Source organism: Sphaerodactylus townsendi, linkage group LG09 (genome assembly GCF_021028975.2).
Source record: "Sphaerodactylus townsendi isolate TG3544 linkage group LG09, MPM_Stown_v2.3, whole genome shotgun sequence".
Lineage (NCBI taxonomy): Eukaryota > Metazoa > Chordata > Lepidosauria > Squamata > Sphaerodactylidae > Sphaerodactylus > Sphaerodactylus townsendi.
The window spans coordinates 53,212,751-53,228,239 of record NC_059433.1 but is presented as its reverse complement, the minus strand read 5'-3'; the positions used below and the strand labels follow the sequence as shown (position 1 = coordinate 53,228,239).

General features: G+C 40.7%; 1 protein-coding gene across 5 annotated transcripts in view; it reads right to left on the bottom strand.

Annotated features, from left to right (window-relative positions):
- The window catches only part of SNTG1 (syntrophin gamma 1), a 319,036-nt gene that overhangs the window by 98,744 nt on the left and 204,803 nt on the right, over positions 1–15,489 (bottom strand). For 4 of the 5 annotated variants that reach the window (XM_048507572.1, XM_048507577.1, XM_048507576.1 and 1 more), the window contains 4 exons: positions 15,275–15,331; positions 3,282–3,339; positions 2,358–2,401; positions 125–166 (listed from right to left, as the gene is read on the bottom strand). In XM_048507572.1, coding sequence (XP_048363529.1) covers positions 125–166; positions 2,358–2,401; positions 3,282–3,339; positions 15,275–15,331 — 201 coding nt within the window. The remainder of the gene's footprint in view (positions 1–124; positions 167–2,357; positions 2,402–3,281; positions 3,340–15,274; positions 15,332–15,489) is intronic. The other variant, XM_048507574.1, reaches the window with a different exon arrangement.

Here is a 15,489-nt window from a genome sequence, read left to right as displayed (position 1 = left end):
TTTGACAAACTTAGAAAAAGACTGATCTATTAACAAAGTAGATCAGTAAACATTCCAATAGGAGCACAGCAGTGTCTATTTACAGCATAAACATAATGGTTTCGAAAAAGGATTATAAGCTCACCACTTCTTCATGTCTGCATTTTCTTACATTAATTCCATTTATCTGTTAGAGAAGACAAAATAATAATTTGAATGCAATTTTTTCTGTATTTGTTTGATTTACCCCACTCTCCCTATCACAGTAGGCTCAGAACAGCTTCCAACATATGATAAAATTACAAATAGATTAAAAGTTCAGCTAACAGTAGAATTACAAATATAAAATCCTTAAGCCAACCTTAAGGTAGAACAATTTCAAAACAGACACCCAGGTCCATAACTAACATATAACCCCAGTCACATGGATAAGTATGAGGGGGGTCATAGAGGGGGAAGGAAGGCCAGTCAGAGGACACAACCTCATTGCTGCTCTCAGCTATAGGCCTGGCAGCTCTGTTTTATAGGCCCTGCAGAACTGGTCTCACTTAAAAAGCCCTGGCCCTAGGTGAGGAAAGCCAGATATTTTTCGGGCCAGGGATCATAAGCAAGTTGCTATTGACAGAGTGCAATGCTCACTGGGGGATATGTTGGGTGAGGAAGTCACACAGGTATGCTGGTCCTAGACCATTAAGGGCTTTAAATGTTAAAACTAAAACCTTGAACTGTATTTGGCACACCACCTGGAATCAATACAGCTGATAGAGCACCAGTCGAATGTAGGCCCTTCTTGTTGTCCTTGCAAGGACCTGTACAGGTGCATTCTGAATCAGCTGGTGCATGTAGATCAGACCCAAGGGCAGTCCTGTGTGAAGTTAGTTACAATAATTCAATCTGGAGGTGACCAGTGTATGTATCAATGTAGCAAGGTCAGGGCGAGACAGATAGGGCACCAGTTGTTGACCTGGGGAAGGTAGAAAAATGCTAGTCTGGCCACATTTGTGACCTGGGTCTCCATCAAAAAGCAGGCATCTAGGATCACACCCAGGCTCTTAGGTGTCAATTGTACACTGTCAAGAGCCAGGAGCTAACATCCCATTCCTGTATTTCCTCAGTCCAGCTGTAGGACCCCTGTCTTTATTGAATTTAACTTAACCCAGGTGAGCCTCATCCATTTCATCACAGCCTCCAACAACTGGTCAGTTTTCCCAGGGTGACACTTGGCCAACCACTCATCAACAGATTCAACTGGGTGTCATCAAAGTTGGCCCAACTTATTGTTGTTAAATAATATTGGGGAAAAGATTACTCCTTAAGGAATCCCAACAAGTGGCACGATTAGGTCCTTTTCTCCAATGCTATCCTATGTCCCTGACCCCGGAGAAAGGTGACTAGCAAATGTAAGGTTATACCCCTTATATTGTAATTTATAATGCCAATAAAGGCTTCTGTCTGAATATATACTCCTACTGGTATTTGCAAGGTGGTGGGTCAAAAGATCATAACTGACCAGGTCAAATGTCACTGTTAGATTGAGAAGAATGATCAGTGCTGACCTGCCTCTGGAGACAGCCTGTAAGAACAACCAAAGCTGTCTCCATCCCATGACCTGGCTGGAAACTGGACTGAATTAATCCAATGTCTATGAATCATTCAGAAATAAATGGAACTGCCCTGCCACTGCTCCAAATGCAAGACTGGACAATAGTTGCCTAGATCCAAAGGATTTAATGATGGTCTTTTCAAGAGTGGACATGTCACCACCTCCTTGCCGGAAAGAACCCTGAACTCAGGGACAAAATTTATAATATCTCTCAGGGCAGCCCACATGCTGTCACCAATTACTTTTACCAGCCACCACAGACGTTGGTCCAAGGGGGAGGTAGTAGGCTTTGCAGCTGCCATGAACCTATCAACATCAGCCTGGGAAGTACAGATGAATTGGTCTAAAATTGGACCGGAAGATGGCCAAGGGGCCTTCAATTCTTTAACTGTATCAAAATTGGCAGGAAGGTCATGGCAGAGTGACAAGATTTTATCTCACGAATGGCTCACAGCTACGGGCCAGATCCCTATTATTTGCGGACTCTTAAGGGAAAGTAATTAAATACCTAATTTTCCTAAACTGAGCTGGTCATGAACTTGCAGACACAATGGAGACTGAATAGAATGCATTCTGAGCAGTCTTCATTGCCATCTTATAGGCTTCCATAAATATACTATAAGATAGTCTTGCAGATTTGTCATGAGTTTTCTACCAAACTCGCTCTAGTCATCTCAGCTCCCAATTCTTCCTCCGTAACTCCAAGCTGTACCAAAGAGCTAGTCTGGGCAAGGATCAGAGAGAACATCAGAGTGCGAACTCACTGATGACTTACCTGCAGAATTGCATCTCCTATGAACAGCAAGCCTGAGAGTTCCGCTGTAAATAAAAAGTTATATTTCAAAATTTTCCACTGAGCAAATTTACAACCCTTTAGTTTCCAGTATATATCCAGGATCGAAATTATAAAAATATCAAGCATAACTAATTTTATTATTGGATTTCCAGTTCTTATACCTAATGCACAGAGTCAGGATTGAGCCTACAGTGGTTCACAGACTGGTGTCATGAGGTACATCTGACCTGGATTTTACAGCATTCTCCCATCCATTCTAGTTAAAGAGAACTTCTAGGAGACCTGTTCTTGTTTGCTAATGTCTGAACCTTCTACACAGTCTCAACATGATTAGAACAGGGTCCAACAGGTGTATCAGTAATAGCAAATCTTTTTTCCTGAGTACCAAAAAGCCTACAACATCTACTTGTGAAGGTATTGGTGCAATGACAGGGAAATGTGGTGGTGGGGGGGGGGGGAGGATGTATTTATCCTAACACACTGGAAGCAAACTGAGCCCTAGTGATATAACCAGAACCTCAGGAACTTCTCGTGAAGAACTCGCTTTCTGTGTTGAGCAAAATGATCAGGCATGCCCTGTGCCTCACCTAGTAGACTCTGGATTTTTAGATCCTGTAATGAATATACTAAACTCTGTACAAGGAAAGGATTCAGATATTTGGCAAGTGCTACACATTTAGACATTAAACCATTCATGCTGACCACGATGTAGATACAAAACACTCAGATTTAGGGGCATTTTCTAATAGAGAAGCTATGAAAATATCCTAACTAAAATGTTATTGATGATGTTGTTATTTATTTATTTATAAAATTTATGTATGCCTTTATGCTCTCATCAGGGCCACAAAGGTGGCCATGAACTTGAATAAATTGGATAGTCTGCAGTAGATACTTACTTACCTCTTTGCTCTTTGGAAATTTTGGAGACCACCACTGGAATGTTATGCTCTGCTCCTCCCTGTAAGATAAAATAATCATATTTCATTGAGCTATTTTGAACTTATAAATACTGCATGCCTTTAGATATTTTATTTAATTTCCTGTTTGCAGTATTTCAGGTGAGGGGAAAAGAATGTTGTGTACTATACAGTACAGCTTTATAGTAAAGTTTTCCAATGCAACCAGCTCTATTGTTGAATGGAGAAAGTCTGGTGGTAGAAGCAAGAGAATGGAACAATGAAACACAGTTGACAAAGAATGCAGACTCGCAGCATGTTTCCCCGAATTCTCCACAGATTTCTGTATCAAGTCCACAGTATAAAAGAGAAAATTGGCACGGTTCTGAAACAGTGACCATGCTGTGATCATTTTCTTGTCAGGCTGGAGAACAAAAGATAAATAAATTCATACAATAGGAACCAAGATTTTTGGACATTAGATTAGAAGGAATGTTAAAGTTCTCTTCGTGGCTTTCATTCTCTTTGTTCTCAGGCCCACATGCACAAAACTTGGTAAGAAAATGTATGGGTAACATGAAAGAGAAGAAAGGGAGTTTTCCAAAATAGATAACAGGTGATCTACAAAGGAATAGAAAATAAAATGCTACTCAGTTTGGCAGGTCTTTCTGGAGCTATATTTAAATTAAAACAGATTTTTTTTAAAAAAAAAACACAAGATACTTTCAATCAAGTATGAAAGATACCTTTAGACTTTCTCCTTCAGCTAACCAGAAATATCAGTGCTAAACTTTTATCACGTTTCTGTTTCTAACAAACACTTTCTATATCATCTTGTTATTGTTAACTTGTATTGCAACATCAGTAATCACAGTTATTAGGAAAGTGCATCAATTAGAGCAGGTGGACCCAACATGGCACGTGCTGACATCTTTTCAGGTACCAGCCAAGTGTTTTTTACAAAGTGAGTGGGGCGGGTATGACTTTTCCCCAGGAGGGCTTCTGATTTGCCATACAGATTAAAAAAAATCACACACACACACACACACACACACACACACACACACACACACACACACACACACACACACACAGAGCTATAGCAGTAGCTGCCACCACAGCATAAGGATCTTTACTGCGTGACTGACAGTAAGTTGTGTTTATACAAGAGAATATTTTAAACAATATGCCTAAAACATTGAACAATTATTATTGGAGTTTTGCATAACCTTACTCCTTGACATTTTGTAGTTAGCTCCACCTCCTGACGTAGTCATTTTGTGTTTTTTCCCAACACCCTGTGTCACAATTCCAAAGGTGTGTGCAGGCTGGAAAAAACTGAGACTTAAAGGAAGACAGGGTGAGACATTATATGAATTAACCATCCATTTGAATAGCTCTAGAATATTCAGGTGAACTTTTTCCTCCCAGTGAGAGCTGGGGTTTCATACATATATGTAACGTCAAACAGAACCTTCCATAGGAAGGATTCGGAATGGATTCTACAACCAATATTCAGAAAGCAAGCCAGATGTTTTACACTTTGTCCCACAAGCATTGGCTGTGGTATTTGGTATGCAAGAATGTCTGAGATGCAACTGTCCCACTTGTTAGTTAACTGTTATGACTTCATGCTAATTTTTTTAAAAAAAACTTTGCCTTCTCCAATCAGAAAATTATGCACCATTTATGAAATGGAATACTCTATTACTATTTGATTCAGCAAATAATACCAACACTGGCACTTTCTATTCACACACTAGGATGGTAATATTTGAGCCCTTGATACATCAAGTTTTTGAATGAGTCAAATGGAGGCTGAAAATAACATCCATAAGGGAGGACTAAATATACAGGACTGATTAAAGAGTGCTGAAGTGGGTTCAGGTACTAGGAGAACATCTAGGGAGATTTTGAAGCTGAGCAAGAAACCAGAATTTGACACCATTGTAAACCCAGATTATTCTTATGGATGTGAGTTCCCTCCCTCCTCGCCCACACACAGAGCCACAATTTGGGGAAAAAATGGGAACTCATTGATCACCCTTAAATGTGTTGTGACATTCCGAATAAGCTGCTTCAATAAATTGGAGCTTTTTCAATCTTAACAGTATGATTTAAAACACTATAGGATGAAAGAGAAAGAGAGAGTTTAGATGTCTCAAATTTTAAACCAAGCTGCTGAATAAATGTGGGTGCCATCAAATTTAAGGAATCTAAAAATGGAAACAATGGACACTGAGAAGGGATACATAAATATCTGTGGATAAGACGTCATTAAGAACAATTCAGACTCAAGTTGAAAGACATATTTTGAGAGATGATTGGTTAAGAATGTCCAGGGACTGCATTCCCAGACTCCAACCCTGGACCCAGACCAACCCAGCAGCCTTGGGAGGGATTCTCGAGGGAATGCTCACCTGGCAGCCACAGGCTTGGGGAGCAGCAAGGGATGTGAGCCATGAAGAGCCAGGTGGGCACCAAGGAGTTGGCCCAGGATGGAGCAGGCTGCAGCAGAGGCGGCAGCTGCAGAAACAGCCATTCCACAGGCTTGGAGGCTGGCAAGCAGCAGAGTTCCATGAAGAGCAGGCCTTGAGAAGATAGCCTGGGCTGGAGCAGGCTGCAATAGAGGTGGTAGTTGCAGCAACAGCTGGCTCATAGCTGGAGGGAGGGCCATGAAGACTGTCCAACCCCAGCAGAAGGTCAGCCAGCTGAGGGCAAGAGCCAGCCAGGGGCAAGAAGGGAGGATGGGAATAGGCTGGGGAAAGCTTTGAACCTCCCAAGGGAGGGCAGGAAGATCCACACTGTTCTCAGGCAAGGTCACTAGGGACCCTCCATGGGCCCAGATGAACTACACCAGCCCCTGGCTCACAGCTCTGGCAAGTCAGCTGGAGCTACCCCTGAGATGCTAAAGGGGGAATGAAAAGGGAAACAAGATGGGAGGGCAGCCCTTGAAGGCTCTGGCAGAAGAACCAGGCAATTGGACCAGGGGAGGAGCCAAGATTGGGGAAGGGGTATAAAAAGGGTGAGGGCCTGGATGGCTCGGAGAGGACTGACCCATGAAGCCTTGGTCCGGTGAAGGGTTTATCAGTTGTTTGGATGGTTCCCAAAAGCTTGCCCACCTCAAGGAGCCCTATCTGAGGCCAAAGGAAGGGTGTCTCTGCCCCTGGGGAGTGGTGTTGCAAGCAGTGCCAGGGAACAGGACCTTGATAAAGTATATGGTTATGATGCAGAAGTAGCATAATTCCGCCAACCTAAACATCTCCAGTTGACATTTTCTGTGCTAACACTACAAAGAAAATTTATTACCATATATACTCGCATATAAGTCGACTTTTTCAGCACATTTTTTGTGCTGAAAAAGTCCCCCTCAACTTATACACAAGTTAGGTGTATTTTTAAAAATATTTTAGGGTTTTTACTTTGTCGGCCACCAGGGGGCACAGTTTTTAGGCTAGCAGCACCAAAATTTCAGGGATTTTTCAAGAGGCTCTCCTAAAGTTTGGTTCAGGGGGTCCAAAGTTATGGACCCCCAAAGTGGGTGCCCCATCCCCCATTATTTCCAATGAGAGCTAATAGGAGATGAAGGTTATTATTATTATTATTATTTATTGGGTTTATAGACCGCCCTCCCCCGAAGGGCTCAGGGCGGTGAACAACATATAACAGAGCACAATAATAAATTAAAATCCAATAAATATAAGTTAATATGGCTCTAATAATAAACCCTATCTTATAAAAAAAATTACACATTTGAGAGTCCATAACTTTGGCCCCCATGAACCAAACTTTACCAAACCTGGGTGATATCATCAGAACGGTCTTCTACTGATACCACCCCAGCTTTGTGAAGTTTGGTCCAGGGGGTCCAAAGTTATGGATCCCCAAAGTGGGTGCTCCCATCCCCCATTGTTTCCAATGGAAGCTAATAGTAAATGGGGCTACCCTTTTGAGGGTCCATAACTTTGGACCCCCTGAACCAAACTTCACCAAACCTGGGTGGTATCATCAGGAGGGTGTCCTAAAGATACTCTGAAATTTTGGTACTGCTAACATAAACATTCCTCCCCTGGCCAAAAATCCAGTTTTGAAGGTTTTTTAACTCTTGTGTTTTAGCTTAGTTCCTGGGGATGAGTCTGCCTATCGGAATGAAGTGGACCGACTGCTCTCATGGTGCAGGGAAAATAACCTGGTTCTTAACACTAACAAGACAAAGGAGCTCATAGTGGACTATAGAAGGAATAGCTCAGAAATTCAGCCCTTGACTATAAATGGAGATCAAGTGGAGCGGGTGGCTAGTTTTAAATTTCTGGGCGTTATGATTAAAGAGGACTTGACCTGGGGCGTACAGACTGCCGCGGTGGTTAAGAAAGCCCAGCAAAGACTGTACTTTCTGAGACTTTTAAGGAAGCAACAACTAGATGGAAAACTTCTGGTGTCCTTTTACCGCTGTGCTATAGAGAGTGTCTTAACCTACTGCATCTGTGTATGGTTCTCCAGTTGCACAGTGGTGAATAGGAAGGCGCTCCAAAGGGTGATCACTACTGCACAAAGGATTATCGGCTGCCCTCTTCCCTCCTTGGAAGAAATCTATAATTCCCGAAGCCTAAATAAAGCCCAAAATATTCTGAGGGACCCGTCTCATCCAGCACACTCTCTTTAAACTGTTACCATCTGGCAGACGATACAGGGCCCTCAGAACTAGGACAAAGAGGCTTAGAGACAGCTTCTACTCTAGAGCTGTGGCTATGCTAAACTCCGCTGCTTCATATTGATGTATTTGGGGCTGTGTAGGGATGGGTGGAGGAAGGGGAAAGTGAGGATGATGTATGAGTCTGAAATTGTGTGCATCGAGGAATGCTGCTGTAAATTTCGTTGTGCGTGCACAATGACAATAAAATGCTTATGCTTATGCTTATGTTGAGCTAAGGTTTTTGTACTTTTAAAGTTGTTGTTGAGACCATATTGTTTTTGGTGACCCTCTTTTCCACTTACAGAGCTAGTTTACTGTTTTTCTTTGAAATAAATATTCAAAAATATTTAACCCACTGATGCCTCAATTAATGTAATTTTATTGGTATCTATTTTTATTTTTGAAATTTACCAGTAGCTGCTGCATTTTCCACCCTCGACTTATATGCGAGTGAATAATTTTCCCAGTTTTTTGTGGTAAAATTGGATGCCTCAACTTATATGCGGGTCAACTTATACACGAGTATATAATTTGTTAGAATATGATGAACAATCTAAAAATTGAGAAAATTGGTATCAAGTGTTTCTCAGATGGTATACCACACCTAAAGATACAGCAAATGCTAACAAAGATTATAGTGGGAAGTGTTGGAAATGTTAGAACACAGACACAACATTTTATTGTACCTGGTGGAAATGCAAGAAAGCAAGGAAATATTGTATAGAAATACATGATTAAATGCAAAAGATACTGAAACTTAAGTCTAAGATAAATATGCTACTAAATATAGTACCAAATTATATTCCAAAAATATATAGTGCATTATTTAAGTGCATTGTAATGGTGGCAAGAGTAACATATGCAGCAAAATGGCAGTCAGAGAAATATCCACATATGAATGAATTAATTAATGAGTAAATTAACTGAATACGTGGTTATGACAAAACTAACATTCTTCATACATAATAGATCAATTTCAGAATTTTAAGAAAAATGGAAAGTTTTTTTTTAATTATACAGTTGAAAATTAAGAATAAAGTTACATCAAGTTAAACTAAAACAGAAGGCAATATAAATAGAATAGAATTGTTATTAGGAAGATATATTGAAAAGATAATGTTTTTTTTTTAAAAAATGTGATTTAACATAATAAGCTCCATACAAATTGGATAAAAATGAATGCCTACTTTATGTCTGTCTGTTTTAGACACTGAAGTTTTGTTTAAAAAATTACTAAATAAAACAGATTAGAGCTTTTCGCCTACAAATCTGAATCCTAAACCAGGATTAAAATGTGGATATTGATGTGTAGAAAGTCTTTGATCATAATTCATATGTGACAGGGGGAGAGAGTGCATGAGTCCAAGGATGAAATAGGCTTGTCCTCATCACAAATACAAGTCTTTTTGTTAGTGGTAGTATAACTCAGTAACTGCTGGGCCAATTCCTCTGAAAATTCCCAGCCACTATAGTCAGCCAGGTGAGAGTGTTTTTAGATGTTCACATACCTAAAATTTCACACCTGGCCCAGGTAAAACACCTTTTTCCTGGCGCTCCATGGTGAAGGACATGCCGCTGCCTGTGTGTAACTGTCACCCTTAGAATGTTCATGCAGCTTAGAATGTTCGCTCAGATGGCCAGATATGAGCAGTGAAAACAGTACATAGGCAGTAACTCGAGTGGAAGGAGACTCAAAGGTCTCTCCTGCAGGAGACTCAAAGGGGCTTACAATCTCCTTGCCCTTCCCCCCTCACAACAAACACCCTGTGAGGTGGGTGGGGCTGAGAGAGCTCCTTAGAGCTGTGACTAGCCCAAGGTCACCCAGCTGGCGTGTGTGGGATTGCACAGGCTAATCTGAATTCCCCAGATAAACCTCCACAGCTCAGGCGGCAGACTGAGTAAAGACTGAGGCAAAGACTGAGTAAAGCTAGAAAGGTAGATTAGCAACTGAAGAAAAATAGAGTCACCAAGTTTAATAAAGGCCAAATCTAGACTGCCATGAATACTTTAATTATATTTGAATCCAAACGTTAGTTTTTTTCTAAACATCAGTCCTTCGTTGCATATGTAAAAATTCCACTTTTGAAAATCCCATGTGCTCCAAAGTAGCTTGGAAAATGGCTCTGCTGATTTTTGGAAATAAAAAGGCAAACGGTAACAAGGATGGGTAATCTGAGTTAGTCTGGATTTCTGACTCTTCAAGTAACCCTGAGAATTAATATGTTGATGGTTATTGTTCTTAGGTAGGTGATCCCTTATGCACACAAAAAAGGAAGTCCAGGAGTATGAAACTTTGAGTTAGAGAAGCAATATCTTCACGATGCAAAACGGGAAACAGGATATATAAATCACTGACTTTGAAAGAAGTTGAAAATTGGGCTTGAGCAATATTTGGTAAAATTCGGATTCGGCTTTATTTGGGTGTAAAATGATCTGTTTACCGAAATAAGCTGAATTTCATATTCAGTATTCCCGGATATAGTCAGGTATCCCAAATAATTCAGGTCCTTCTGCAATGTTGGTGCTAGTGGTTAAGAGCAGGTGCACTCTAATCTGGAGAACCAGGTTTGATTCTCCACTCTGCCACTTGAGCAGTAGAGGCTTATCTGGGGAACTAGATTAGCCTGTGCACTCAAGCACATGTCAGCTGGGTGACCTTAGGCTAGTCACAGCTCTTCGGAGCTCTCTCTCACCTCTCTCACAGTGTGTTTGTTGTGAGGGGGCAAGTGAAAGGTGATTGTAAGCTCCTTTGAGTCTCCTTGCAGGAGAGAAAGGAGGGATATAAATCCAAACTCTTCTTCTCTACTTTAAAAATGCACCCCTTACAGGCACCCCAAGGTAAATATTGGGGGGGGTGATCTGGGGGGTGGATTCTTTAGGGTGTTTTTCTTTCTTTAAAATCCTGGGGAAGAAGAGGAGGTGGAATCTGTAGTTTGCTGTTTTCTGACTCTAAGCATTATTTTAAGGGAGTGAAAAATCCCTTGAAAGAATACTTAAAGAGTCAGAAAACAGCAAACTACAAATTCCACTTCTCTTCCTTCCTGCAGCAAGCGCCTGCAAGTGGAGATCCTTTAAAGGGACTCCCGCTTACAGGTGCTTGATGCGGGAAGGGGGAGAGGTGGAATCTGTAGTTTGCTGTTTTCTGACTCTTCAAGCATTTTTCAAGCCCTTCGGGGACGGGGCGGTATAGAAGCTCAAAGTATAAATAAATAAATAAAATAAGGGAGTGAAAAATCCCTTGGATCAATGCTTAAAGAGTCAGAAAACAGCAAACTACAGATTCCACCTTCCCACTTCCCCCAAGCAAGCGATTGCAAGCTTAGATCCTTTCAAGGGACTCCTGCTTGAAGGTGCTTGCCAGGGGAAGGGGGAAGCAGTTGCATGTGGGGATCGTTGAAATGATCCTTGAATGCCGCTGAATATATACAACCCAATACAAACTCATATTCAGGCATATTGTATTCAGGTTGAATGTGGGCCAAATATGCCCAAATCATTAAGCCTATTGGAAATACAAGCCCCACACTCTCAAATGTTACACTTGATCAGGGGTGAAGACTTTCCATCTCATATCAGTGCTGTTGGTTTGGAGCCTAAGAACTGGAAGTGGAAGGATCTTTATGGATCTTTACCATATCCCCACAAAAGCCACCTGCTAAATATCAGGAGTCTTTGTATACAGAATACTATGCTAGAGGATGCCACAATGAGGCTGGGGGTGAGGTGAAATCACTCCTCCTTACAGTGGCAGAGAAAACTCAGTGAACAAGGATTTCTGCTAGCACAAAAGTAAGTAGGGAAATTTATCCTGCTTCCACCTTCTTAGTGCATATTGTGTACAAGAGACTACAACATCCAGTATCAGCCTTCTACTAGTCACAGGAATATGCTGTTAAATGGGATTCCTAGTTTGTAGGAACATAATTCAGCTGTTCCAAAAGTGTCACAAGTAAGCAAATAGGAGCCAATAGCTGCCTACAATCTACAAGTTTGGAACAGAAAAATGTCGAGGGTTTTTTTTGCTAAATATTTCAGAATTTCAAGTTCTCAGTCTTAGCTTAACGCTTGATGACACTCTCACTTGTAATACTCAACTGTGAATCCTTTTGTAAAATATAACTGCAGGTAATTTGATTATTCTGAACAATTTGTTTCCTCTCTACATTTTTATATGGTACTAGTTATGAAGTAGCATTTAGCTACATTATTAAATAGAACAACAGATTAACAAACCAGGCTAATTTTAAGCCCATGTTTCCATCTTCTTAATTTTTTAATCAATGGCGAGAAAACCACAAGTCAACTTGTTCTCTGAGTTACATTTTTAAAGATTAATTCTGGAAAACTTATGCATGCATTAATGCTATTTTGCATTCAAGTGCAATAATTTGAGCTTGCTCTATGGTTGTCTTCAAGTTGCCTGTTGTCTTTTAGATTAAAGGAGGCCAAGTCTGTTGATCTACACAGTGTTTCAAAGATGAAGCAAGTTATTCAAAACAATTTTCCTTTCTTTTGAAAGAAGCCTGTAAGGGCCTTTCATGTTTCCAAAGCTTCACATTGACACCAAGGGGGAAAATCTCCTGTGAATTAACAATCCTACCTATAGTAAAATAAAAATGATGGGGAAAACAGTATTATCTTTGGTTATTAATGATGCCCTTCCAAGGTTACAAATCCAACTGGCAGCAGTTTTACAGTCCAACCCTAAGTAAAATCACACCATTATAAGTCCATTGACTTTAACTGACATAGATAGGAAAAGCTCAACTTAGAATACTGCTGGTAGTATCCTACAGTAAACACAAAAGAAGTCTGATGGAATTCTGAAGACTAACAAGATTTACTAAATCTTTAGTGGGCCATGAAAAATGATATTTCAAGTAATCTATTAGTCTTTATGGTGCCAGAATACCCTTTTAAGTTATTAACGAGCAACTATGTAAACAACACAAAACTGGACACATTCTGGATACTCCATATGCCTGCCACTATGATTTAACCATAATTATGTGTGAATTAAATGCTGTAAGCCACTTCCGATGTATGGTGACCCTATGAATTAATGTCCTCCCAAGTGTTTTATGCTTAACAGCCTTGTTCAAGTCTTGCAAACTAAGGGCCATGATGTCCTTTATAGAATCAATACATCTCATGTTGGGCTTCCCTCTTTTACTGTGGCTTTCAACTTTTCCTAACATTACTGTCTTTTCCAGTGACTCTTCCTTTCTTATAACTGACCAAAGTACACTTACCTCAGTTTAGTCATTTTAGCTGCTAGGGACAGTTTAGGCTTAATTTGATATAGAATCTACTTACTGGTCTTTTTGGAGGTCCATGGTATCTGTAAAACTCTCCTCTAACCAGAGGCGTAGCTGGGCCAAACTGCGCCCGGTGCACAGTCTATATTTTCCGCCCTCTGTGGTGCCCCCCCCCAGCACCCCCCTTCCCACACTTACCTTAGTTCCTTTCCATTTCATAGAACGTTTTCAGGCTGAAAAAAAGGCCTATTCGCAGTTCAGGCTTAAAAACGGCCTGATGGGAACTATACTTTCCAGGAGACCTTGTGAGCCCCAAGGTCTCCTGGGAACTGCAGTTCCTCAGGCCGTTTTTAGCCTGTACTGTGAACAGGCCCTTTTTTCAGACTGAAAAAGTACTAGGAAAAGGAAAGGAACTAAGGTAAGTGTGGGAAGGGGGTCGGGGGTGCCTCAAGGGGGTACCGTGGGGGCAGGGGGTGCCGTGGGGGCAGGGGAGGGGCCTGGGGGCAATTTTCTGCTCCCAGGCATGCACCCAGTGCACAGAGCGCACCCCATCCCCTTGTAGCTCTACCACTGCATCTAACACCACATTTCAGATAAATCAAGTTTTTTCTTGTCCCTTATTCCATTGCCCAATGTTCACGCCCATACAATATAATGGGGAATACTATGGCAGGAATTAACATGATATTAGTCACAAGCAACACATCCTTACACTTAAGGATATTTTCTAGCTTTTCATGGCTGCCCTTCCCAGTCTCAATCTCCTTCTGATTTCTTGGTTACAATCTCCCTTTGGGTTGATGATGAAGGCAAAAAATAGAAAATCTCAAACAATTTCAAATTTTTTCATCGTCAATCTTAAAGTTGTGTAATTCCTCTGTAGTCATTACTGGTGTCTTCTTGATGTTCAGCTGCAATCTTCCTTTGGCACTTTTTGCTTTAACCTTCATCAGGAGTGGTTTCAAGTCTTCCCTGTTTTCTGCCAGTAATGTAGTATCATCTTCATATCTCAAAACCTTCATCTAAATCTAATCCAGCTATCATTATGATGCATTCTGCATATAGATTGGAGAGGAAGATAAAATATGTCCTTGTCTGACATCTTTCCCAACAGTAAACTATTCTGTTCCTCCATATTCCAAAAATAGGCTTGTGTCCAGAGTACAAGATGCTTGAGTCCAGAGTACATCAAAACAATCAGATTCTGTGGCACACTCATTTCCTTTAAAATTAGCCTCAGCTTTTCATAATGCACACAGTCAAAAGTCTGATTTAAACTATGACACTATGATGCTCCAGTAACCAACATAAAATTGCAATGGGATCTCAGGTATGTATTCCTCTTTCTGAATCCAGCTTGAACTTCTGACATATCTTGTTCTCTCATTAATGAACACTTAAAATTGAAATGTCTAATAACAAAAGACTCTGCAGTAGCCTGTCTACCTTTTAATCAAACCTAGGAGAACACACAAGCTGAATCTTAATGTGTCTACAAAAGACTTGAGGGTAAAGCACATAAATCCCAGGTTAAGGACAGAGACAGGGTATACAGGTGTCTCTATGCTAATAGTAGAAGCCTTCGACCTAAAATGGGGGAGCTGGAGTACAGAGTTTTGAAGGAGGACTTTAATATAGAGGGCATTACAGAGACATGGTGGAATGAGGAGAACCAGTGGGATGCTGTTATACCAGGTTACAGGCTCTACAGGAAGGACAGGACAGGGTGTATTGGGGGTGGGGTGGCCCTCTACATCAAAGAGAGCATAGTGTCACATAAAATAGACAATGCAGGGGGAGCTGATTCCTCTACAGAAGCACTGTGGATATCAATACCAGGTGTGAAGGACGGTTTAATATTAGGGATATATTATTGTCCCCCTGACCAAAGTGCACAAGAGGATTCTGAGATGGAAAAAGAAATTAGAGAGGCCAACAAAAACAAAAATGTAGTGGTAACACCTTTTGATCGCATTAAAAACACTGTTTACAAGACAGAAGATATTTCAATGTATTACACAAAACAATAAAGAAAATACACCCTACCTTTATACTTAATCCAAATCCTCCTATAGTTTGTCGTCTGATTGTTACAGTTCTTTCCTGAAATGACAAACAAAGTTCAATTAGATTCAAACCATTATATCTTAGAATATCTGCGACCACACATTAATATGCTGTTCTTAGCCAGGGCATCATATTTTCAAAACACCAGCATTTATTTTAAAACTGGCATTAATTTTTAAACTGGCAAATGTTTC